This window comes from Loxodonta africana, chromosome X (assembly GCF_030014295.1).
Source record: "Loxodonta africana isolate mLoxAfr1 chromosome X, mLoxAfr1.hap2, whole genome shotgun sequence".
Classification (NCBI taxonomy): domain Eukaryota; kingdom Metazoa; phylum Chordata; class Mammalia; order Proboscidea; family Elephantidae; genus Loxodonta; species Loxodonta africana.
Genome location: NC_087369.1, coordinates 80,953,171 through 80,977,504, shown reverse-complemented (window position 1 = coordinate 80,977,504; position 24,334 = coordinate 80,953,171). Strand labels below are relative to the sequence as shown.

Genomic DNA, 24,334 nt, shown 5'->3' with positions numbered 1-24,334 from the left:
TATAAAATGGTAAAGAATTCTAGAGAAATAAATGAACTCAAAGGAGAAATTTAAGGTGGACCTTGAAGCATAAGTAGGGTTTTAAAAGACAGAGGAGGAGGGCATTGTAGACAAAAGAAAATAGTGTGAATAAAGGTAATGAGATGGAAATGAGTAAGATCTTCCTGTATAACTACCCCTCCCTAAGAGAGTATCTGTTTTCTGCCTTTCCTCCTAGAGCCCCCTGCCTCCGCCCACAACATCTACACACACAGACACATGCACACAAAGTAAAATCAGGCCTATAAAAACCTACAGGACTTCTCAATTGCCTCTCAAATTAAATTCAGACTCAGCCTCACTATTCTTTCTCAGCCTTCCAATTGACTCTACTTACACTCATTTCTTGTTATTACACGATTCACCACTTCAGCAAAGAAAGTATACTTGCTATTTACCTTCCTCCAGAATGCTTAGATTATAAGCACCCACTCAAGAAAATCTTCTGATTAATACTCACCAACAATAATCATCCAAGGAGCTTACACCTTTTTTCCTTTACGGGTCCTGTCTCATATTAGAAGCTGCAACTCCCACTCCCCCATGCATCTCCCCAATTCCTAGCAAAGCATGGTACACACAATAAGCACTTAAATATTTAAATGTCACATCTGCATGACAAACTTAACAAAAAGCAGAACAGAGAGGAACAGTAAGATATGGTTTTCCATGGTTCAGTAATAAATGTAATAATGTAACAAATAACATGAGTGACACATGATAGGATGCCAGCAGCTCTCAGTACTATTCATCTACAATCAAAGCAGAAGAAATGGTTCAAAATTTATGGATTCAACAACACACAATACAGGAGAGGTGAGCACAACGGGACTAAACCAAAAGAAGTTTCCTGAATAAACGGAACGCTTCGAAGGCCAGCGTAGCAGGGGTCGGGGTTCAGGGTCCATGGTTTCAGGGGACATCTCGGTCAACTGGCAAGATAAAATCTATTAAGAAAACATTCTGCATCCCACTTTTGAGAGTGGCATCCGAGGTCTTAAATGCTAGTAAGCGGCCATCTAAGATGCATCAATTGGTCTCAACTCACCTGGAGCAAAGGAGAATGAAGAACACCAAAGACACAAGGTAATGACGAGTCCAAGAGACAGAAAGGGCCACATAAGCCAGAGACTACATCAGCCTGACACCAAAATAACTAGATGGTGCCCGGCTACAACCGATGACTGCCCTGACAGGGAACACAACAGAGAACCCCTGAGAGAACAGGAGAGCAGTGGGATGCAGACCTCAAATTCTCGCAAAAAGACCAGAATTAATGGTCTGACTGAGGCTAAAGGACCCTGGAGATCACGATCCCCAGGCCTTCTGTTAGCCCAAGACAGAAACCATTTCCAAAGCCAACTCTTCAGGCAGGGATTGGACTGGACAATGGGATAGAAAATGATACTGGTGAGGAGTAAGCTTCTTGGATCAAATAGACACGAGACTATGTGGGTGGCTCTTGTCTGGAGGGGAGACGAGAGGGCAGAGGGTGGTCAGAAGCTGGCTGAATGGACACGAAAATAGGAGGGTAGAGAGAAGGCGTGTGCTGTCTCATTAGGGGGAGAGCAGCTAGGAGTATACAGCAAGGTGTATATAAATTTTTGTATGAGAGACTGACTTGATTTGTAAACTTTCACTTAAAGCAGAATGAAAATTTTTTTAAATTATGGATTCAAAAAGAGCTGCCTACCAAGCCATTATACAAAGAGCCATTAGACAATTTTATACATAATTTATAAAAGGGATTGCCAGGTATGGGCTACTCTAGTGAGCCACCATATGAAAGAACACCATCTGCCATCTGTACCTTCAAATATGATGGACTGAAATTTCAGGGAAATTATTAAACCATCCAAGATTACAGAAGATAATTCAGAATGTGAAAATTTGAAACAACTGCCTTAAAACTGATTTCTATACCCCTGAGGGAGCAGGAGAGCAGTGGGATACAGACCCCAAATTCCCATAAGACCAGACTTAATGGTCTGACTGAGACTGGAAGGACCCCGGTGGTCATGGCCCCCAGACCTTCTGTTGGCCCAGGACAGGAACCATTCCTGAAGCCAACTCTTCAGACAGGGATTGGAGTGGACAATGGGTGGGAGAGGGATGCTGGTGAGGAGTGAGCTTCTTGGATCAGGTGGACACTTGAGACTATGTTGGCATCTCCTGCCTGGAGGGGAGATGAGGGGGTGGAGGGGGTTAGAAGCTGGCGAAATGGATATGAAAAAAGAGAGAGTAGAGGGAGAGAGTGGGCTGTCTCATTAAAAAACAGGGGGAGAGTAATTCGGAGCGTGTAGCAAGGTGTATATGGGTTTTTGTGTGAGAGACTGACTTGATTTGTAAACTTTCACTTAAAGCACAATAAAAATTATTTTTTTAAAAAAAAGTAATTTCTATAATCAAGTCACAGAGAATAACTTCAAAACTGACATATCTCTTAACTTAAAAAGATAAAACGTTGCTGAAAAAAGGTTACCAGGAATACAATACCTTGACATTTTATTTTTTCACTGCTGCAAAATCAAAATAACCCGAGTTTCTTCAATTATTTTTCACAGAATGCCAACTACATCTACAATTCAAGCCCACAATGCACAATGCCAACGGGAGCACAATATAAGGAACAGACTCAAGATTCTGTCAATACTGAATTTGACAAAGGCATTTGACAGTAACCTTAAATCTACTAAGACCAAAAAAAAAAACCAAACCCACTGCCGGCCAGTCAATTCTGACTCAAAGCGACCCCACAGGGTTTCCAACACTGTAAACCTTTATAGACACAGACTGCCAATCTTTCTCCTGTAGAACAGCTGGTGGGTTTGAACTGCCAACCTTTTGCTCAGCAGCCAAGTGCTTTAACCACTGCACTACCAGGGCTCCTTCTAGTAAGACCAGATATCCTGAAATAAATTAAAATATGACCAGGTGCTCCTTGGAAACCCTATGGGGTAATTCTACTCTGTCCCCTAGGGTCGCTATGAGTTGGAATTGATGGCAACAGGTTTGGTTTTTTTTAACAGTACACTTAGGTGAAATCAAGGCAGTTTATACAATCTCTTTTTCATTCTTACTGGTAAGCACAGAGAAAGAAACCAACACCTTCTACTAGCAAAAAACACAGAACCAAATGGAAACACATGGCTGTTCAATGCCTTCAAGGGGGTAACCCTATGGTTTATTTTACTACTATCTTGCTTCTTTGGTAAGGCACAATGATACGCTTCCTGTTAACAAGTTAGATATTAAAAGCATGGTTCTGCCTCCCACATCAATTTTCCCTTCTCAACATACTCCTGTGGTTTGGTATACTGTCAACAGCAATGACTGTTCTGCTACAAACAGGCAACTGGAAACCTGAGCCAAAAGAATCAGGGTTAAAGATGGCTGGGGCCAGGGCTGTGTAAGAGGGTGTAAGTAACCTCATAGTCAGTAAGCAAAGGGTGGAACCGATCACTATTAATAAAGGGAAAGAACTTAATGTGACAACTGGGTGCACAGGTCAGCCCTGAGCCTTGGCAAGAACAGGGTTCAAGCCCAAGAGGCAGCACATACAGGATTCCCTACAACTTTCTGTTATTTATCTATCTAGAAGTACTACAATAAAAATTATAAAAAGTCCCTCAAATACAAATGCAGATGTATATATCTGTGTGTTTATTTGAGGGACTTTTTATAATATATATCTGTATGAGTGGCTTTATATATATTTATAACATATAGATAAATAAAAATGTAAATATGTATATATATGGAAGCCCTGGTGGCATAGTGGTTAAGGGCCACGGCTGCTAACCAAAAGGTTGGCAGTTCGAATCCACAGAGTTTCCAAGGAGTAGCTGGTAGATTTGAACTGCCAGCCTTTTGGTTAGCAGCTGAACGCTTAACCACTGAGCCACCAGGGCTCTGACATATATATACACATATATATATAATCTCTAAAAAGATATACAAGAAATTAGGATCACTGGCTACCTCCAAGAAGGGTAGCTGGAAGACTTTTCACTATATCTATTTAAAAAGCAATAAATTTAAAAAAACAAAAACAATAAATTGTAAACTCTTAAAATTAACTGAAAAAAAATTGTTAAAATTCTCATAAAAAGACCAGACTTAATGGTCTGACTGAAACTAGAAGGGCCCTGGAGGTCATGGTCCCCAGACCTTCTGTTAATCCAAAACAGGAACCATTCCCAAAGCCAACTCTTCAGACAGGGATTGGACTGGACAATGAGATAGAAAATGATACTGGTGAAGAGTGAGCTTCTTAGATCAAGTAGACACATGAGACTATGTGGACAGCTCCTGTCTGGAGGGGAGATGAGAAGGCAGAGGGGGTCAGAAGCTGGCCGAATGGACACGAAAATAGAGAGTGGAGGGAAGGAGTGTGCTGTCTCATTAGGGGAAGAGCATCTAGCAGTATATAGCAAGGTATGTATAAATTTTTGTATGAAAGACTGAATTGATTTGTAAACTTGTACTTAAAGCACAGCAAAAACTAAAAATAAAAGAATTATTAATAGATGACATGACGAAAAGTGACTTCAGATCTTTGAACAAACTACTAAATTAAGCTTCAGTTTGCTAACCTGCAAAATGAGGCAGCAGGATATGATCAATGGCTTATCAAACTGTGCTCAGTAACTGCCTTGAGGGGTGGGTGCATGCCCTTTAGGCACAACAGTTCCATATTTTTACTTCTTCAGCATTTGCTTTGAGGATATTCAGGCTCAGGTTTTAATACCCACTTTACCATTACTAGGAGCCCTGGTGGCGCAGTGGTGAAGAACTGGGTCATTAACCAAAAAGAGGTCAGCAGTTTGAATCAAACAGCTGCTCCTTGGAAACCCTATGGGGCAGTTCTACTCTGTCCTATAAGGTTGCTATGAGTGATGGCCACAGGTTTGGTTGTTTTTGTTGCTTTTGTTTACCATTCCTAGGGGCCCTGGTGGTGCAGTGGTTAAAGGGTTTGACTGCTAACCGAAAGGTCGGCAATTCAAAACCACCAGTGGCTCCTCGGGAGAAAGACGTGGCAGTCTGCTTCGGTAAAGATTTACAGCCTCGGAAACCCTACGGGGTAGCTATGCGTTGGAATCAACTTGAAGGCAGTGGGTGGGTTTGGTTACGATTACCGGTTGTGTGAGCTCAAAAAAGTTAGCTCTGAGTCTCCTGTTTTGTTTTTTTAATTGGTAGCACTGGAAATAACAGCACCTGCTTGGAAGGACCATTGCGAGGATTAGCTTCTGCAGCACTTAGCACAGTGACCGTGCACACAATAGCCTTTCCGTAAATGGCAGCTATTATTAAAACTACTTCCAGGGTTGTTGCAAAACTCAGTGTTGAGGACATATTCTTAAACCTTTTCTGTATCTATTTTTCGCATATCTGTCTTCTTTCCCTAACTACATCAAAAGCTCTGAGGGTAAGTCTTATTTTCTTTGTATCTTTCCGAGGCCCTAATACAGTATGAACTTAATAGCTGCCAGCTGTGCCTCACTTGTTCCCCAGAAAACATCTGTAATTCAGACAAACCACTTTTAAGGACTAATCAAAAGCCTGATGTGGACATTATCATCTCAGTTCTACCCAGGAGTAGATTATCCAATAGGCAAAGTAAGCACAATGCTTATCTTGCTTACCAGATCATCTGTGGTGAACAATTTCACCTTTTTTCACCACATCAAAGATCCCACTACTCTGTCTCTCTCCCAACCTCACAGCACCTTCCTACAGAATCAAAGCCTCTTTTCAAATTTACAATCCCTGACAAGAGTGGATGACCCAGTAAGCAAGGTAAGTACAGGCTTACTTGTGCTTACTTACTCATCTGTAGTGAACAATTTCAATGATGTGGTGAAACCCACGTGAAATTGTTCAGAACAGATATTTGGTAAGCAAGGTAAGCACTGTACTAACCTTGCTTACTGAATAATCAGCCCATGATGCTGCCCCTTCTAACTACGTTAAAAGAGAAGAGAATAAGATATTGAGAAGCATTACTTTGTAGCCTAGGTTTCATGGCACTGATCCATACATTGGCATTTTATTTTAATTATTTTCTATTACAGCTTAAGACCCTGTATCTATCATTCCTTGAAAATCAAACTGCTGCAAACACCTATCAGAATTTATACAATTTAATCAAAACACGTGTCCCATACTTTTATGGGCACTATAAAAAAATACATGTAGAGTTTCTTGCAATAAGGATAATTTTTTTGCTTTTCAATTAATTTTCTAGATAAAATTATTTTTTAACATAATGTAGACCAAGTCGAAGCAATTTTACCATTTTACATAAACAAATGTTTCTAAACTCTTCACTTTATTCCACATGAAAACCTATTTTAGTGTCTGAACTATCACACTACGTTTCTATTTAGGTTTCTGTGAAGGCAAGTAATAACCATTATAATTTTACTCACGGGATTGTACTGGAGAGCAGAGACGTATGCTTGTACTGCCCCTTCCATGTCGCCTGCTGCTACCAACGCAGCTGCCAGGTTAATATAACCATCGATGAAATCTGGTTTGAGACGCAATGCATGTCGATAATGCTCAATTGCTTCCTGTAACTGCCCTCTTTCCTTGTACACGTTCCCCAAATTTGAATAGGCTTCTGCCAGAAGGGGATTCTGTTTAATTGCCAGAGTACTAAAGTGAGCAGATCTGGAAAAGGCAAAAAACGTTGACACACAGGTACACATGTTACAGAATGAAGGTACAGCCCATATGCATCTGTTTTTAAAGGTCCCTTGCTATTGCTAATTACGTAACAATTGTTGTAAAGCACCAGCCCTCTAGTTGATTTTCAACTCATGGTGACTCCATGTGACAGAGTAGAACTGCTCCATAGGGTTTTCTTGGCTGTAATTTTTAAAGAAACCAGGCCTTTCTCCTGTAGAGCAGCTGGGTGGGTTGTGTTGCTCCACCAGGGCTCCTCTTACATAACAATACATTGTATCTTAGATAGTACATCATAAGAAAAACAAGTTTTTCAAAAGTGGAGGTATTCCAGATTTCAAATTGGAGAGCTGTTTTTCATGAGATAAAATTCTTACTAGAGTCTTATTACCAAACCAACACATTGGAAATCATGATCATTAAGATCAAGAAGGAAAATGCTACATGCATGAGTCTCATTACGATACATGCCTTTAAATGTCTAAATAAAAGAGAGTGACACTATTAAAAAGAACACAAACTCTTCCCTTTTGATTAATTCAATTCAAGCTTAAAAGTAACACATTACAAAGGCAGAAAGGCAGTATTTGCAATTTAAACCACATATGCACCTCCTACCACAGTATACAGTCACGCGTTGCTTCACATTCATGATACGTTCTGTGAAACAGAACATTGTGTGATTTGGACACTGTGCAAACACCATGCCAAATTAGGCCCCTGAGGGCCACTATCCCACTGTCCAGGGTGGTCTGCAGGGCGGGCCCCATGAAACTTCAGGGGATGGAGACCCCCAGGACCCAGGGGAGCCCTGTGCGGTTAGCACAGGTTATCTACAACCAAACCCTCTGGCTTCCAAAAGGACCAGGAAAGTTTCCTTTTGTGTTGTGTTTGGTTCCATTCTCCAATCAGGGATTTCTGAACTCTATTATAACCTTATGGGACCGTGGACATGTGGTCAGACATTGCCCAAACAGATGTTATGAGGTGCATGACCCGTATACACCATCATCTCTGAGCATCTCAGTCCCTGAAGTTGACATGCCTTATAAGGGTGTTCAGGGTGAGACTGAATGTTCAGATGTAGGCTAAGAACAATTTATTACCTGAACAGTGTTAAGAAAGCAGTAGACCCACATGTAAAAGTCTAAAAAGGTACCTAGCGATACTAATAATATAACCACCACCACAAAAGGAAGGAGAAAAACTGGCACCTGGGCTGCCACATGACACGAGTGGGCAAGAGAGCAGATGTGCATTGATGGCTCAGTTGAAATGCAGTATAGAAAAGCTTCAAGTTCAAATATTTAAGTATCATTTGTCAAGCTCAGTACACAGAGGCAGCAATCACCAGCAGGTACCCCACATCTCCTACCTGTCCAGCCTTCGACACTGGAAGTGTATAGATGAAAGTAATAAAAGCACACCAGTATTGTCTGGCTCTTGTCTCCAGAGCTGCATGCAGTGTCTCTCAGCTGCCTCAAAATCTCCTGCCTGATACTCTCGATGTGCCAACTCAGCTAACCCTTGGAAGGAAAGCATACGTTTCGTTGGTTCTGGAGAATCATCAAAACATTTGAGGGAGGGAGGGGGGGAAACAAAAAGTTAGAAATGCAAACAAAAAATGTAAAAATATGGTATATTAAACTTAAAGATGAAAATGCTTGAAACTATGTAAAGCACTAGAGTGTTCTGCACGTTATTTACACTCCCAAGTTAACATCAGGTGCAGAATTAGCATCTTAGATTTCACCCATTAATACTTTCCTTCCCAAACTAGATAGGAATTATTTACTTTCCAATATTACAGTTTTTATGATTAAAAGTACTTTTAAATTATAAATCATAGGTAACATCTAAAGATGCAATGAACGTTATTCCTTAGCCCTTAGTTAACATCCAGAAACAAAACATAAAACGTGTGATTTGCAAGGTCACAAAGACTTAGTAATGTCAAATAACCTACTGGGAAACATAATGGCTTTAGGTTGGATTTGCAGGGTGGGGGAGGTGTACTAGTAACAATGTATCTCTTTACCTGGGTGTGTTTTTACTCTTTATATTAATGTTTCTATATTTCGCAATTTAATTTTTTTAAAGGGTGACTCTAGAAACTGAACATAAGGAAAAAAACTAGAAGTCAAAGTGCTATTTTTAAAACAGCTGATAAACAAGATAAATACATCTGTCAAGAGCCAAAATATTTAAAGGGGTCATCCAACAATTTAAATAAAGACCCAAGATTATATTGCTCTTCTACCATCCCAAAACTCACAAGGATACTAAATTAGCTAAGTCCCACCCACGCTGTTTTAACACTAGCATTTTCCAAAGAGCTCTGGCACTGAAGAATTAAGACACTGAAAACAACCCTATATAAACCAAGCAGTTACCTACAACTGTAATGGTTTAAAAAAAGGAAAATGCTAATATAAAACATCTGATAAAGTTCAACAAGAAATGAATACCAAATAAAAAAAAACTTTGCTATGTGTGACTTAATTCAGATACAGAAAGATAGAGGATATGGCTAAAAAAATGGCTAAAGCCCCCCAAAAACCAAACCAAACCAGTTGCCGTGGAGTCAATTTCAATTCCAACTCATAGTGACCCTACAGGACAGAGCAGTACTGTCCCACAGGGTTTCCAAGGAGCAGCTGGTGGATTCGAACTGCCAAACTTTTGGTTAGCAGCCAAGCACTTAACCGCTGCGCCACCGGGCCTTCGGGGGGAGTGGGGGGACCTAGCAAACTGCCCAAGTCTCAATCTCAAATGCTTATTTGAACAGTAATGCGTTACTGGGAATCTGACCATGGCACTTTAACAAACAACATGCCTAGATCTATCTAGATGGTTGAAATGGGAAACCACGGACAAATTATTTAAACTCTACCAAGGTCACAGTGACAAACTCAAATTTGAGCCTAGCACCCCAATCGTTCAAGCTGGTGTGTGTTCTGGAAAGCAAGTAAATTTTCTGACTGGAATGCACAGCTGACCACGAACACAAAGAGCAGAGGGACTTGCATCCAAATCTGGGGGAGTTTACCTCTCTAGTAGAAACTACAAGATTACATTTTAAATAATTCTTCAGAGCTTCCTAGCTCCTTATTTTAACACATTACTTTGTCACTTTTCAAAGTTGCTTATCTGCTATTATAACACTTCCTCTAATAAAATAACACACTCAGAAAAGGGCAGGCTAGTACATAACCAGAATCTTAAACCTTTAAAAATCACTATGGGGCAAGGAGGAGGGGACCACTGACTAATTATTAATCCCACCACCTATAATTATGGATAAGAGACTATTGAAGATTCACCTATTACTTACAGCACAATGTCCAAAAATAACAAATAAAAAACCTTTGACACATTTCAACCAATAAACAAACAAAAAAAAAACCTCGTAGGAAACCTTAGAACCACCGCTCAATCCCCCCTCCCTCCCTGCCCCAAACAGCCTCAATATGGAAAAGCAGCTAAAGGAAACCCCTAGAATTTGGTTGGGTTTTTTTTGTTGTTGTTCGTGTACCAAATGCTTTCGACTGAATTGTCTAAAAGGGCAACCGCCTTGCACTTGTGCAGCTACACTCCAGTTGCTTTACAAACTCTTCAAGCAGGGATGAAACTTAAAAATACATACACCCTATGAAAAAAAGAGACTCTGGGCTATAGGATGGGGATGGAAGACCCAGAGGCGGCGGCGGAGGAATACATTGAGAAAGTAACACAAAGCGAGAATTCTGAAAGCAGGATGGTCAGTGCGAAAAAAGCGCACCAGGCTGGTTTGTCCCACAGGGGTAAGAACTGGACCACAAAGCTTACAACCTCTGGAAGGAAAGGGCGTGGTACCCCGCGAGAGGGAAAGGAGAGTAGGGTGGGAAGTCCGGGCCAGCGGCAGCATGCGGAATTGGGCGACGGCAAAGCGAACCCCTGGAAATTTCCAATCCAAACCCGGGCCACTCAACCGAAAGAACACTAGAAAGGCGCTGCCCAGCGGGGTGCTTGCCCAATGTCCCCACTTCTCAGGTTCCTTGCAGCAACCGGCGAGCTTCTGCTCGTCTTTGGGTGATGCAAAGCGGGGATATGATTACACCGGAATGGCACCCCCGCCCTAGATTGACAAAGAACCAAACCTGGCTAAGGCGGAAGGGTTGGAGGGGGCTGTGGAGAGAGAAGAGGAGAGGGCGGTGAACTGGTTTCGGACAGAGAACGGTAGTGAACGAAGAGTGAAAGGGCAGGGATTCCAATGCAGTCCATTCTTAGCGCGCACGTGTGCTAGAAGCGTTCCGAGTAGAACGCGAGAACACACACATTGAGAAGCCAGAAAGGACGCAAAAAGCAGAAAGAATGAAAGAGATAAATGCTTGAGAAAGGCAAGACAGAGGAAACACCGACCAGATGCCGGTAGAACACGAACAGCTCAGCAATGCCACTGATGTAATGGGGGCGGCTAGAGGGAAGGGAGGGGGCGGTGAGAGGCAGAGAACGGCGCGAGACCCCGAAGCGGCGTCTGCTAAGATAGAACTGGACACCGATACCTGTGCTGTCGGCCACGTTGCCCACGGAAGACGCCATCTGGAGCTTCTTGGGGGAGAGCGAGGAGGGGGTAATTGAGTCCCGCCGCCGCCGCTAGTGGCAACAATGTTTCTGGAGGTAGTGGTAAGAGAGCAGGAGCTGTACTGGTGTTCTGTGAGTCCTAAGCGGCGGCAGGCGTCATAGGCTTCGAACCTTAGGAACTCTGGTTGACCATCTACCTCTCACGATCTTGAAATGGCGGCGACGGCTCCTCGGCCGAAACAACACGGGCCGGAACTACTTTCTGTTACAATCAAGTACCAGAGCGGAGGTAGCGCGGTAACCGGCGCTACAGACGACAAAATGACTATAATCAAAGTCGCTTGCTCTTATGTAGCCTTCCGCGTAGGGCCCATTGCGACAAACACGATTGTGTCGAGAGCGCATGCGAGCAGCCCTGTCAACCTGACTCGCGTCTAGGGCACACTGTCTAGGGCATGAGCGCCCAAGTTTTGTTTTGTTTTTTTATTATAGTGAAGCATAAGGTTAAAAAAACCCATACATTTGCCGCATACATTTTTGCCGAAGTGGTAAAGTATCGCCAATGATGTAGATTTTAAACATAAATGCCAAAGGAGTCTAAAAAATTTAATCAAGTTTATTCACACAAAAAAATGGATAGTTACAAGGCTGATGATTACAAATCATGGATCAGTTCTAAGCAAGTAAATGTAAATAATCTTATTTAAAAGCTGAACTGTTCTTCAAAATGATGGCGGAGGGGGTTCCAATTTGAACACGTCTTAATTCAGACCCCAGACATTGATGAAAACGACTGATACTTTCACAGGGCCAAATGAATGCAAACATCTCAGGTTTTGGTCATATAGCCCGAAATTTGAAAATCGTTTTGGTATTCAGGATAGTTCTGCCCACATTAATGGGGCAGATGTTAATGCTTAATAACTCAGGGACACCCTGAGGGTTTGCACTCCAAAGGCAGGCATTGAAATGTTAAATGACTCATATTCGTCAAAATCCATGACTCTTCTGAGTTGTGGCTTCATTTCCACCAAATAGCTCTGCAAATCATCACAATCTGAGATTCCACTGAGCTCAGAAGCAGTTCAACAGAGATAAATGAATTCATTTCCCATCTGCCTAAACCACACATCTAGTTTGAGTCTGAATTACCTCCACTTCCTTGAACAAATCAGCTCTTATTATCCCACTGCAGTTTCAAGTCCGTGTTCAGATATGTTGTCACATTAGTATTAATTGATACCTCATATCTTGTTTCAGAAAGGATTTAAGACAGCTTGCCACATTAGCAAGAAATTAGTATAAGCCACTAGAGGCCATGATTTGGATCTCTAAGTGTCCTTTTATTTCAAAAAGTCCTTGGTCTAAGAAAGCAGGTCAGTGAATTTCTTCAAAAAGTTTTTACTACTACATTAAAAAACAAAAAAGTCCTCAATGCTCTGCTTTAATTTCTTTCAGACAGTCCACAAACTTTTTAATTATGGATAGGAGCACAGAGAAAAGTCATAACATGATCATTTCTTCCATCACATAATCAGGAGTCACATCATGCAGTGAAAAAGACAAACTGCACAAACCAAACCCACTGCCATCGAGTCGATTCCGACTCACAGCGACCCTATAGGATAGAGTAGAACTGCTCTGTAGGGCCTCCAAGGAGCGCCTGGTGGACTTGAACTGCCGACCTTTTGGTCAGCAGCCTTAGCACTTAACCACTACACCACCAGGGTTTCCTGACTGCACAAACTGTCCTGAAAATCGGGCACCAATCTCTTAATTGGATTTAACTGGTAAAATCTTTTTTTTTTCTTTCCCCTCTCACTAAAAGTACCCCATCTGTGATGAATAAACTCAGTTTTTCAACTTTTAGAACAGACTTCTCAAATTCTATTGGCAGATGTTTGGGTCTAACTGATTAACAGGTGATAGCTAATTAAGTAGAATGCTTTATGTTGTTAAATGCCAGGTAATGCTCCCTGCATTTGGCCCGTTGAAACTTGTGGTCTAAGGCTCCCCACCCTGAGAGAAGAGTCAAAGGATATTATGATACAATTTTGCTGCTAGGGAAAGCAGGATGGTGGGGCTCATAGGGGCACAACAAGAAAAAAAAACTCTGTTGGAATCTCAACAATCTCATTCCAGGTACCTTCTAGGAATAGCATTTGGAGGGTTTAGCTTGAAGGACTTAGTCATCAGACAAACACACCTTCTTCAGCCAATCAAATAACAATTACTAGAGTCTCTGTATGCAAGGCAGTGTGGGGGATACAGAAATGAACAAGACAGGATCCTTGCCCTCAAGGAACTTGAAGCCTAGCCACTAGAGAACAATACAGGAGAATATTATTTAAGTGATAAAATATGTTCTTGTGTGTGTGGCTAATTGCCTCCATGAACAACTGCCTCCTTAGCCATGAGGCAAGAAGAACTGGATGGTGCCTGGCTATCATTACTAAACATTTTGATCAAAGATTCTATAGAAAAATCCTGATCAAAAGGGGGGAAACACAGAACAGATTTTCAAATTCTCATAGATGCCACACTTTCTGGAACCATGGAGGTTGGGTGAACCTCTGAAACTATTGCCCCGAGATAACCTTTAAACCTTAAGCCAAAAATATCCCCTGAAGCCTTCTTAAAATCAGACAACAGTTTAACTTAACTAGTAAAGAATGTCTTCCTTGAGTATTGTGCATTTTTAAGTTCTATCTATATGGGATCAAATTGGCAACTTGAAAGATTAGACAGGAAACTTATAAGGGGCAGTGAGTTTATGCTAATGGAGAGGAACAATTCAGAAAAGGAGGGTGAGAATGGTTGCACAACTCGAAGAATATGATCAATGTCCCTGAACTGTACATGTAGAAATTGTCAAATTCATGTATGTTCTGCTGTATATATTCCCAACAACAACAAAAATAAATTATTTTTAAAAAATATGTTCTATCTAAACACACAATATAGGCGAGGTCAGCACAACTGGATTAAACCAAAAGCAAAGAAGTTTCCTGAATACAGCTGAACACTTCAAAGGCCAGAGTAGCAGGGACAGGGTTTCGGGGACCATGGTTTAAGGGGACATCTAGGTCAATCGGTGTAACAGAAAGTATTAAGAAAACCTTCTGCATCCCACTTTGGTGAGTGGCGTCTGGGGTCTTAAACACTAGCAAGCGGCCATCTAGGATGCATCAATTGGTCTCAATCCACCTGGAGCAAAGGAGAATGAAGAACACCAAAGACATAGGTAAAGATGAGCCCAAGAGATACAAAGGGCCACATAAACCAGACTACATTCGTCTGAGACCGGAAGAACCAGATGGTGCCCAACTACCACTAATGACTGCCCTGACAAGGAACACAACAGAGAATCCCTGATGGAGCAAGGGAACAGTGGGATGCAGATTTCAAATTCTAGTAAAAAGACCAGGCTTAATGGTCTGACTGAGACTAGAGGGATCCTGGAGGTCATGGTCTCTGGACCCTTTGTTAGCCCAAGACTGGAACCATTCCTGAAGCCAACTCTTCAGACAGGGATTGGACTGGACTATGGGATAAAAAATGATACTGGTGAAGAGTGAGCTCCTTAGCTTATGTAGACACATGAGCCTATGTGGGCAACTCCTGTCTGGAGGCAAGATGAGAAGGCAGAGGGGGACAGGAGCTGGCTGAATGGACACAGGGAATACAGGGTGGAGGGGAGGAGTGTGCTGTCACACTAGGGGGAGACCAAGGTGTATATAAGTTTTTGTATGAGAGACTGACTTGATTTGTAAACTTTCACTTAAAAAAAATTTTTTTTCACTTAAAGCACCATATATATGTGTATATATATATATATAAAATATATATATGTATATATATATATACATATATATATAAACACCAAAACCAAAACCCACTGCCATCGAGTCAATTCTGATTCGTATATATATATATGTTTCTGTCTAAAAATACCTGGGGAGAAAACAATCACTTCAGGCTGGAAGGAAGGTGAGGGAGAAGGCCTGAGCTGGGCATTGAAGGAGGTACTTTTGTGTATTTCTTCTCTTTCCACTGATTTCTCGTTCTTTTTCTTTTCTTTTTTCCCTTTCATGTACAACAATTTTTATAAATCAGCTGTTTCTTCAGCTCCAATCCCAAATTTTGCCACCCTGATAACACCATTAATGGTGTATTAATTTTCTATTACCACATAACAAATTACCACAAACTTAGCAGCTTAAAACAGCACACATTTTGTGGCAGCCACGCCAGAGTTGTGAAAGGAAGCAGAGCCCAGTGTGCTGCCACTGCCGCTGCCAGTGGAAAATGGCTCCAAAGGTAAAATGAAGCGGGGAAAATACACCAATGTGGCATTGTAGCCTCTCCAGATGTTTAGGGATAATATTCCAGAGAAAAACCAATTCCTCTGAATTAGGTAACCAGTAATAATGAAGAAAACTCGTTGCTGTCGAGCCAATGCCCTGTAGGACAGAGTAAAACTGCCCCATAGAGTTCCCAAGGAGCACCTGGTGGATTTGAGCTGCTGTCCTTTTGGTTAACAGCTGAACTCTTAACCACTACACCACCAGGGTTTCCATAATGAAGAAAAGTAGTCTTAAAACCTTCTGGAAATAAAAGTAAAGAAGAAACTGATTTCATGATAGTACAACAACCATCATTAGCCAGTGATTTTGTAAAAGATGATTCTTTTTTTGGTAGTTGCTATGAGTCGGAATCAACTCGACGGCAGTGGTGGTGGGTAATGGTTAAAGAAAGAGCCATGGTGGTGCAGTGGTTAAGCACTTGGCTGCTAACCGAAAGGTCGACGTTTCAAACCCCCCAGCTCTCCGCAGTAGAAAGATGTGGCAGTCTGCTTCCGTAAAGATTACAGCCTCGAAAACCCTATGGGGCAGTTCTACTCTGTCCTATAGGGTCGCTATGTGTCGGAATCGACTCAATGGCAGTGGGTTTTATAGTTAAAGATATGGCCAGCTGTGATACCGATAGTGAAGATGTAAAAGGTGGAAATAATAGATCAAAAAGTGAAAGCTTGATGGGTATGTTTAAAAGGCAGCTTTCTGCAAAACAAAAGCAGAAAGGCAAGGGCAGTGCACCATACCCTCTGTGAGCTCTGCAGACAAGGATACCCTTTCCTTTGCCTCAGCACCAATGGCCCTCAAAGATGTGAAAGCTCAGAGACAAATAAGGCCAACTTTCCTCTGCAATCATCACTATAATCCAGACATTCGGCATCTTTAACCTACAAGCCTCCAAGGAGACATGTTTCAAAATGGAGGTGAGAACTCAACAACAAAGAGACAAACAACCCAATTAAAAAATGGGCAAAGGACATGAACACGCACTTCACCAAAGAAGACATCTAGCCAGCCAACAAATACATTATTAGCCACTAAGAGAGATGTAAATCAAAACAAAATTAAGATACCATCTCATATCGACAATAATGGCACTTAACAAAAAAACAGAAAACAACAAATGCTGGAGAGGCTGTGGGGAGATTGAAACTCTCATACACTGCTCATGGGAGTATAAAATGGTACAACCACTATGGAAAATGATATGGCACTTCCTCAAAAAGCTAGAAATAAAAATACCATATGATCCAGCAATCCCAGTCCTAGGTATACATCCTAGGGAAATAAGAACCATGGCAGGTATAGATATATGCACATACATGTTCATTGAAGCATTATTCACAATAGTAAAAAGATAGAAACAGCCTAAGTGCCCATCAACAGATGAATGGATAAACAAACTGTGGTACCTATACACAACGGAACTTTAACAAAAAGTTAAAGAATAACTACGAATTCGTGAAACATCTCACAATATGGATGAACCTGGAAGACATTATGCTGAATGAAATAAGTCAATCCCAAAAGGACAAATATTGTATAAGACCACTATTATAAAAACTCAAGAAAAGGTTTTCACGCAGACAGAAACATTCTTTGATGATTACCAGGGATTGGAGGGGGGAGGGGGAGAAAACCACTACACAGATAGTAGACACGTACTAACTTTGGTGAAGGGAGAGATAATACACAATATGGGGGAAGTCAGCACAATATAATCAAGTTAAAGGAAGACACTAAAAGTACCGGAGAGTAAAAGGCAATAACAGTAAATACTAATACATATACAATCCTGCAATAACAGTAATAACAAACAATAATGTACAAGTGGATACATAGGTACATATGTAAGCTGAACAGGGGTGGGAGGGCAATGGAAGTAGACCCATGTACATATATATGTTTAAAAAAAAAAAACCAAACCCGTTGCTGTCGAGTCAATTCTGACTCATAACGACCTATATATATGTGTACATGCTACAAATATACCCATGTATGAAAAAAAATTTTTTTTTCATGCAACAGTGTGCACAAGGGACACAGCCATGAAAACTTCTTAGCCGCAACCACATACCTCCAGGGACTGAGATACTGGGCTTTAGGGCCAAGGACCATAGTCTCAGGGGACATCTAGGTCAACTGGTACATCATAACCCATATAGACAATGTTCTACATCCTACCTTGGTGAGTAGGGGCTGGAGTCTTAAAAGCTTGCAAGCCACCATCTAAGATACAACAACTGGTTTCTTCATGTCAGGAACAAAGAAGAGTGAAGAAAACCAAAGACTCAAGGAAACAATTAGTCCAAGGGACTAATGGACAACATGAACCATGGCCTCCCCTAGCCTGAGACCAGAAGAACTAGATGGTGCCCGGCCACTGCTACTAACTGCTCTGACCAGGACCACAATAGTAGGTCACGGAGAGAGCGGGAGAGAAATGTAGAACAAAATTCAAACTCATAAATAAGACCAGACTTACTGGTCTAATAGAGACTGATAGAACCCCTGAGACTATGACCCTTAGACACCCTTCAAACTTGGAACTGAAATCACTCCCAGAGATCACATTGTAGCCATACAATAGACAAGCCTATAAAATGAACAATAATGCCAGTGAGGAATACATGCCTCAGGACAATCAACTCTAGGAGACCTAAAGGGCAGCATTTGCCCAAAAACAAAGTTCAGAAGGACCACAGGGGCAGGAAAGCTGGGCCAATTGGACACGGGGAACCCTGGCAGGAAGGGGAGAAGAGTGCTGACGCATTCAGGGGTTTGCAACCAGTGTCACAAAACACCAAAAACCCAAAACCAAGCCCACTGCTGTTGAATCGATTCCAACTCATAGTGACCCTTATACGACAGGGTAGAACTGCCCCCATAGGATTTCCAAGAAAAGACTGATGGATTCAAACTTGCCAACCTTTTGGTTAGCAGCCAAGCTCTTAACCACTACACTACCAGTGCTAGACTTGGACTTAAAGAATGGACCAAGGTTTTGACCCTTACCTCCGTTGCTTTTTTTTTTTTAATGTTTGAGCTGTGTATAAATTGGTGAATGAGAAACTAATTTACTCTGTAACCTTTCACATAAACAATAATAAAATGTTAAAAAAAAAAAAAAAACGGAGGTGAGAGTCAAAGCCTTGGTCTATCCTTCCGGTCCAAGTCCAGCACTGAATGGGGTTAGAAAGGATTTTCATGATCTTCAATCTGAAACTGTGGGCCAAGAACAAAATACTTCATTAAAGTGTTCAGAATCTCTGAATGGAGACTTGATGAACATGTGCCTGTAGGTATTGGACTACATTCAGAATATTGCCTTTAGATGAGAGAAAATATCCTTAGGAAAGATCTCATAGTTACTGTCTGGACAGTTCTTCTCCCGGTGAAGTTTCTGCCGTTCCTTCTCAAGTGAGAGGGGACTCCTTCCCTGAAGATGAGAATCAGGTAGACCAGGATCTAGTTGTTGCCCAGATATCTTTGTGGATCAGTCCATGTGAAGCTGTTCTTTGGCACCATAGAAGTCATGATGCAGAGCCCAAGAGCTAATCATAATACTGTCTCTCCACTCTCACCATTTTACCTCCAATACAGAATAATCAAATCCAAAGCAACTTTAAATGGACTCACTGGTCCAGTCTGAAAATATGCAATATCACTTAAATTTGTAACTAACTCTGCTCTTGGCGTTGCAAGAGTTTATGCCGCTGTGCAAAGTAGTGGCACTGTGGTTGTGACAAGCCTTACAGAGGAGCTGAAGGACTTGCAAAACAAGACAGTACTGAGAACACACTGGGAGGCAGAAGAGAAGCTAGCACATGTGTCTGATGGTTCTTTTCTTGTTTGGGAGAGTTCTGACAACGGTTACGTTTTCAGCTTGAGCTTTCGCTCCGTGGTAAAATACTTCACACTAGATTTGAACACTCAAATGGTAGGTTTAGCTTTTACGAACAACTAAATACAGAAGGCCATACTTCTACAGTTGATCTAATTGAACATTCAATCAGGGACTCTGAAAATGGTGTTTTTTGTTGTTCAAGGTTTTGGTTGCCTGGATGTGCAACTCACCCTGTCAGGCTGACCAGTCCAGTATCACAGTTCCTACAGGTATATCGCTATACTGGTGTCATTTTGTTATAGATCAGTATACCAGAGTAGGCTTATTTCAAAAACCGCCTTTGCCAGACAAAATGAAGGATTATTTACAGGAGAAGCATTAATGGAAGATTATGAGAACCCTGCATCTTGCACTTTGGGAACAAGGAAAAGAGATTTAAGTACAGTTTACAAGCTTTCGTTGCCATTGAAATCTTTTGCCACTCCAATAGTATCAGTTTTATATGTAAACGAGTTTAGGGGTGGGGAAGTGTCAGCAAGGTGTCCTGGGTTTATTTTGATTCTTTAAAAAAGAAAGTTTTGAGGTTTTAGAAGTATGAATTATCTTTCATCAATGTGCAAAATAATCGCACTGTAGATTTTGAGACTCTCCTTAACCCCCTCCCAATTTTTTGCTGCTATCCATTGTGATTCTTCTGCATTAAAAGCACATTTCAACCCCAAAGAATTGGAAAGTCATTCCCAAACAAATACATGTACACATATGTTCATAGCAGCATTATTGACAATAGCCAAAAAGTAGAAACAGCCCAATGTCCATCAACAGATGAACAGATAAGCAAATTGTGGTATATACATACACTGAAATATTATTCAATCATAAAAAGAAATGAAGTACTGATACATGCTACAACATGGATGAACCTGAAAAACATTACGCTGTGTAAAAGAAGCCAGACACAAAAGGTCACATATTGTATAATCCCATTTACATGAAATATTCGAAATAAGTAAATCCGTAGTAACAGAAAGCAGATTGGCAGTTGCCAGGGGTTGTGGGGAAGAGGTAATGGGGACCACCTGCGTAACAGCTATGGGATTTCCTTTTGGAGTGATGAAAATGTTTTAAAACTAGATAGAGGTGGGTAGTTACACAATCTTGCGAAAGTACTTATTGCCACTGAGTTCTTCGCTTTCAGATGGTTAACTACGTTATGTGAATCTCACCCAATGAAGAAAAAGCAACAAAAAAAATGTGTCTATTAAAAAATACTCTGAAGAGTATGGTCCCCAGACACCCTTTCAGCTCAGTAATGAGGTCACTCATGAGGTTCACTATTCAGCCAAAGATTGAACAGGCCCATGGAGCAAAACAAGACTAAATGGGCAGACAGCACACAGTACATGGGAGGTCAGCACAATTGGACTAAACCAAAAGCCAAGAAGTTTCCTGAATAAACCGAATGCTTCGAAGGCCAGCATAGCAGGGGCAGGGGTCTGGGGACCATGGTTTCAGGGGACATCTAAGTCAACTGGCATAATAAAATCTATTAAGAAAACATTCAGCATCCCACTTTGAAGAGTGGTGTCTGGGGTCTTAAATGCTAGCAAGCAGCCATCTAAGATGCATCAATTGGTCTCAACCCACCTGGATCAAAGGAGAATGAAGAACACCAAGGACACAAGGCGATTACGAGCCCAAGAGACAGAAAGGTCCACGTGAACCAGTGACTACATCATCCTGAGACCAGAAGAACTAGATGGTGCCCAGCTACAACCGATGACTGCCCTGACAGGGAACACAACAGAGAACCCCTGAGGGAGCAGGAGAGCAGTGGGATGCAGACCCCAAATTCTCATAAGACCAGTCTTAATGGTCTGACTGAGACTGGAAGGACCCCAGTGGTCATGGCCCCCAGACCTTCTGTTAGCCCAGGACAGAAACCATTCCTGAAGCCAACTCTTCAGACAGGGATTGGACTGGACAATGGGTTGGAGAGGGATGCTGGTGAGGAGTGAGCTTCTTGGATCAGGTGGACACTTGAGACTATGTTGGCATCTCCTGCCTGGAGGGGAGATGAGAGAGTGGAGGGGGCTAGAAGCTGGCGAAAAGGACATGAAAAGAGAGAGTGGAGGGAGAGAGCAGGCTGTCTCATTAGGTGGAGAGTAATTGGGAGTGTATAGCAAGGTGTATATGGGTTTCTGTGTGAGAGACTGACTTGATTTGTAAACTTTCACTTAAAGCACAATAAAAATTATTAAAAAAAAAAAGAACAACAACAACAACAACAAGACTAAAGTGGCACACCAGCCCTGGGGCAGGGATTGGAAGGCAGGAGGGAACAGGAAAGGTTGAGAAAGGAGGGTGTTGACATGTCACGGGGTGGTTAACCAATGTCATACGATAACGTGTGTACTAACCATTTGATGAGAAACTAGTTTGTTCTGTAAACCTTCACCTAAAGTTCAATAAAAAAAAATACTTTGAGGAGGAAACAATTCAAGAATAAAAACAAGCGTGGGGAAACTTAGTGGCAAAGAAAGGTGGCAGTTAAATATTTTAATTTTAGGATGATACCTGAGTTGTCATCATCATAATGAAAAAATTAAGATTGGTTAACTTGGAGGGCAAGCTAATAAATGTTAATTAAAAAGTGACGTAAGCATGGATAATGCAGTTACTGTTGTTAGGTGCCCTCGAGTTGATTCCAACTCATAGCGACACTATGCACAACAGAACGAAACACTGCCCCATCCTGTGCCATCCTTACAATCGTTGCTTATGCTTGAGCCCATTGTTGCAGCCACTGTGTCATCCATCTTGTTGAAGGTCTTCCTCTTTTTTGCTGACCCTCTCTCTACTTTACCAAGCATGATGTCCTTCTCCAGGAACTGATCCCCCCTGATATCATGTCCAAAATATGTGAGACACAGTCTCACCATCCTCCCTTCTAAGGAACATTCTGGATGTACTTCTTCCAAGACAGATTTGTTCCTTCTTTTGGCAGTCCATAGTATATTCAATATTCTTCGCCAACACCATAATTCAAAGGCATCAATTCTTCTTTGGTCTTCCTCATTCCTTGTCCAGCTTTCTCATGCATATGAGGTGATTGAAAACATCATGGCTTGGGTCAGGCGCACCTTAGTCTTCAAGGTGACACCTTTGCTTTTTAACACTCTAAAGAAGTGTTTTGCAGCAGATTTGCCCAATGCAATGCATCGCTTAATTTCTTGACTGCTGCTTCCATGGATATTGATTGTGGATCCAAGGAAAATGAAATCCTTGACAACATCAATGTTTTCTCCATTTATCATAATGTTGCTGATTGGTCCAGTTGTGAGGATTATTGTTTTCTTTATGTTGAGGTGTAATTCATTCTGAAGGCTGCAGTCTTTGATCTTCCTGAGTAAGTGCTTCAAGTCCTCTTCACTTCCGGCAAGCAAGATTGTACCTCAACTGCATATCACAGGTTGTTAATCAGTATTCGTCCAGTACTGATGCCCCATTCTTCTTCATATTATCCACCTTCTGAGATTATCTGCTCAGCATACAGATTGAATAAGTATGGTGAAATAATACAACACTGACGCACATCTTTCCTAACTTTAAACCACACAGTATCCCCTTGTTCTGTTTGAATGACTGCCTCATGATCTAGGTACAGGTTCCTAATGAGCACAATTAAGTGTTCTAGAATTTCCATTTTTGAAATATTATCCATAATCTGTTATGATCCACAAGTCTAATGCCTGTGCATAGTCAATAAAACATAGGTAAGCATCTTTCTGGTATTCTCTGTTTTCAGCCATGATCCATCTGACATCAGCAATGATATCCCTGGTTCCACATCCTCTTCTGAATCCAGCTTGAATTTCTGGCAGTTCCCTGTGGATGTACTGTGGCAACCTCTTTTGAATGATCTTCAGGAAAATTTTACTTGCGTGTGATATTAATGATATTCAATAATTTCCACTTTCGGTTGGATCACCTTTCTTTGGAATAGGCATAAATATGGATCTCTTCCAGTCAGTTGGCCAAGTAGCTGTCTTCCAAATTTCTTGGATAGACGAGTGAGAGCTTCCAGAACTGCATTCATTTGTTGAAACATATCAATTGGTATTCCGTCAATTCCTGGAGACTTGGTTTTTGCTGATGCCTTCAGTGCAGCTTGGACTTCTTCCTTCGGTACCATCAGTTCCTGATCATATGCTACCTCCTGAAATAGTGGAACAACAACCAATTCTTTTTGGTATGGTGACTCTGGGTATTCCTTCCATCCTCTTTTGACACTTCTTGTGTCGTTTAATATTTCCTCCACAGAATTCTTCAGTGTTGCAACTCAAGCACTGAATTTTTTCTTCAGTTCTTTCAGCTTGAGAAGTGCCAAGTCTGTTCTTTCCTTTTGGTTTTCTACCTCCAGATCTTTGCACATGTCATTATAATACTTTACTTTGTTTTCTTCAGCCACCATTTGAAATCTTCTGTTCAGCTCTTTTACTTCACCATTTCTTCCATTTGCTTTATCTACTCAACCTTCAAGAGCAAGTTTTAGAGTCTCTTCTGACATGCATTTTGGTCTTTTCTTTCTTTCCTGTATTTTTAATGACCTTTTGCTTTCTTCAAGTTTGATGTCCTTCTACAACTCATCACGATAATAGTGGATAGTATGGTAATAGTGCCTCCTATAAAGAGAACATTGAATATTTAGGAATGCTAGAAAATCACAGTAATATACAACACAAAATTAAAATGAGAGGATGGAGCATGGAGGAGGGAACAATCTTTGGAATGAGACAAACACAGATTAGAAATCCCTGTTTCTTAGAGTTAAATGAAT

General features: G+C 41.3%; 1 protein-coding gene and 1 pseudogene across 2 annotated transcripts in view; one reads left to right on the top strand and one right to left on the bottom strand.

The window, feature by feature from the left end:
- The window catches only part of OGT (O-linked N-acetylglucosamine (GlcNAc) transferase), a 41,042-nt gene extending 29,486 nt beyond the window's left edge, over positions 1 to 11,556 (bottom strand). The window contains exons 1-3 of one of the 2 annotated variants that reach the window (XM_003412726.4): positions 11,274 to 11,556; positions 8,105 to 8,285; positions 6,471 to 6,714 (exon numbers count right to left, since the gene is read on the bottom strand). In XM_003412726.4, the coding sequence (XP_003412774.1) occupies positions 6,471 to 6,714; positions 8,105 to 8,285; positions 11,274 to 11,310 (462 nt within the window). In that variant the 5' untranslated portion in view covers positions 11,311 to 11,556. The remainder of the gene's footprint in view (positions 1 to 6,470; positions 6,715 to 8,104; positions 8,286 to 11,273) is intronic. The other variant, XM_003412727.4, reaches the window with a different exon arrangement.
- A 4,317-nt stretch (positions 11,557 to 15,873) lies between these two features.
- LOC100666263 (suppressor of cytokine signaling 6-like) lies at positions 15,874 to 20,027 on the top strand (annotated as a pseudogene).
- Positions 20,028 to 24,334: the final 4,307 nt, after the last annotated feature.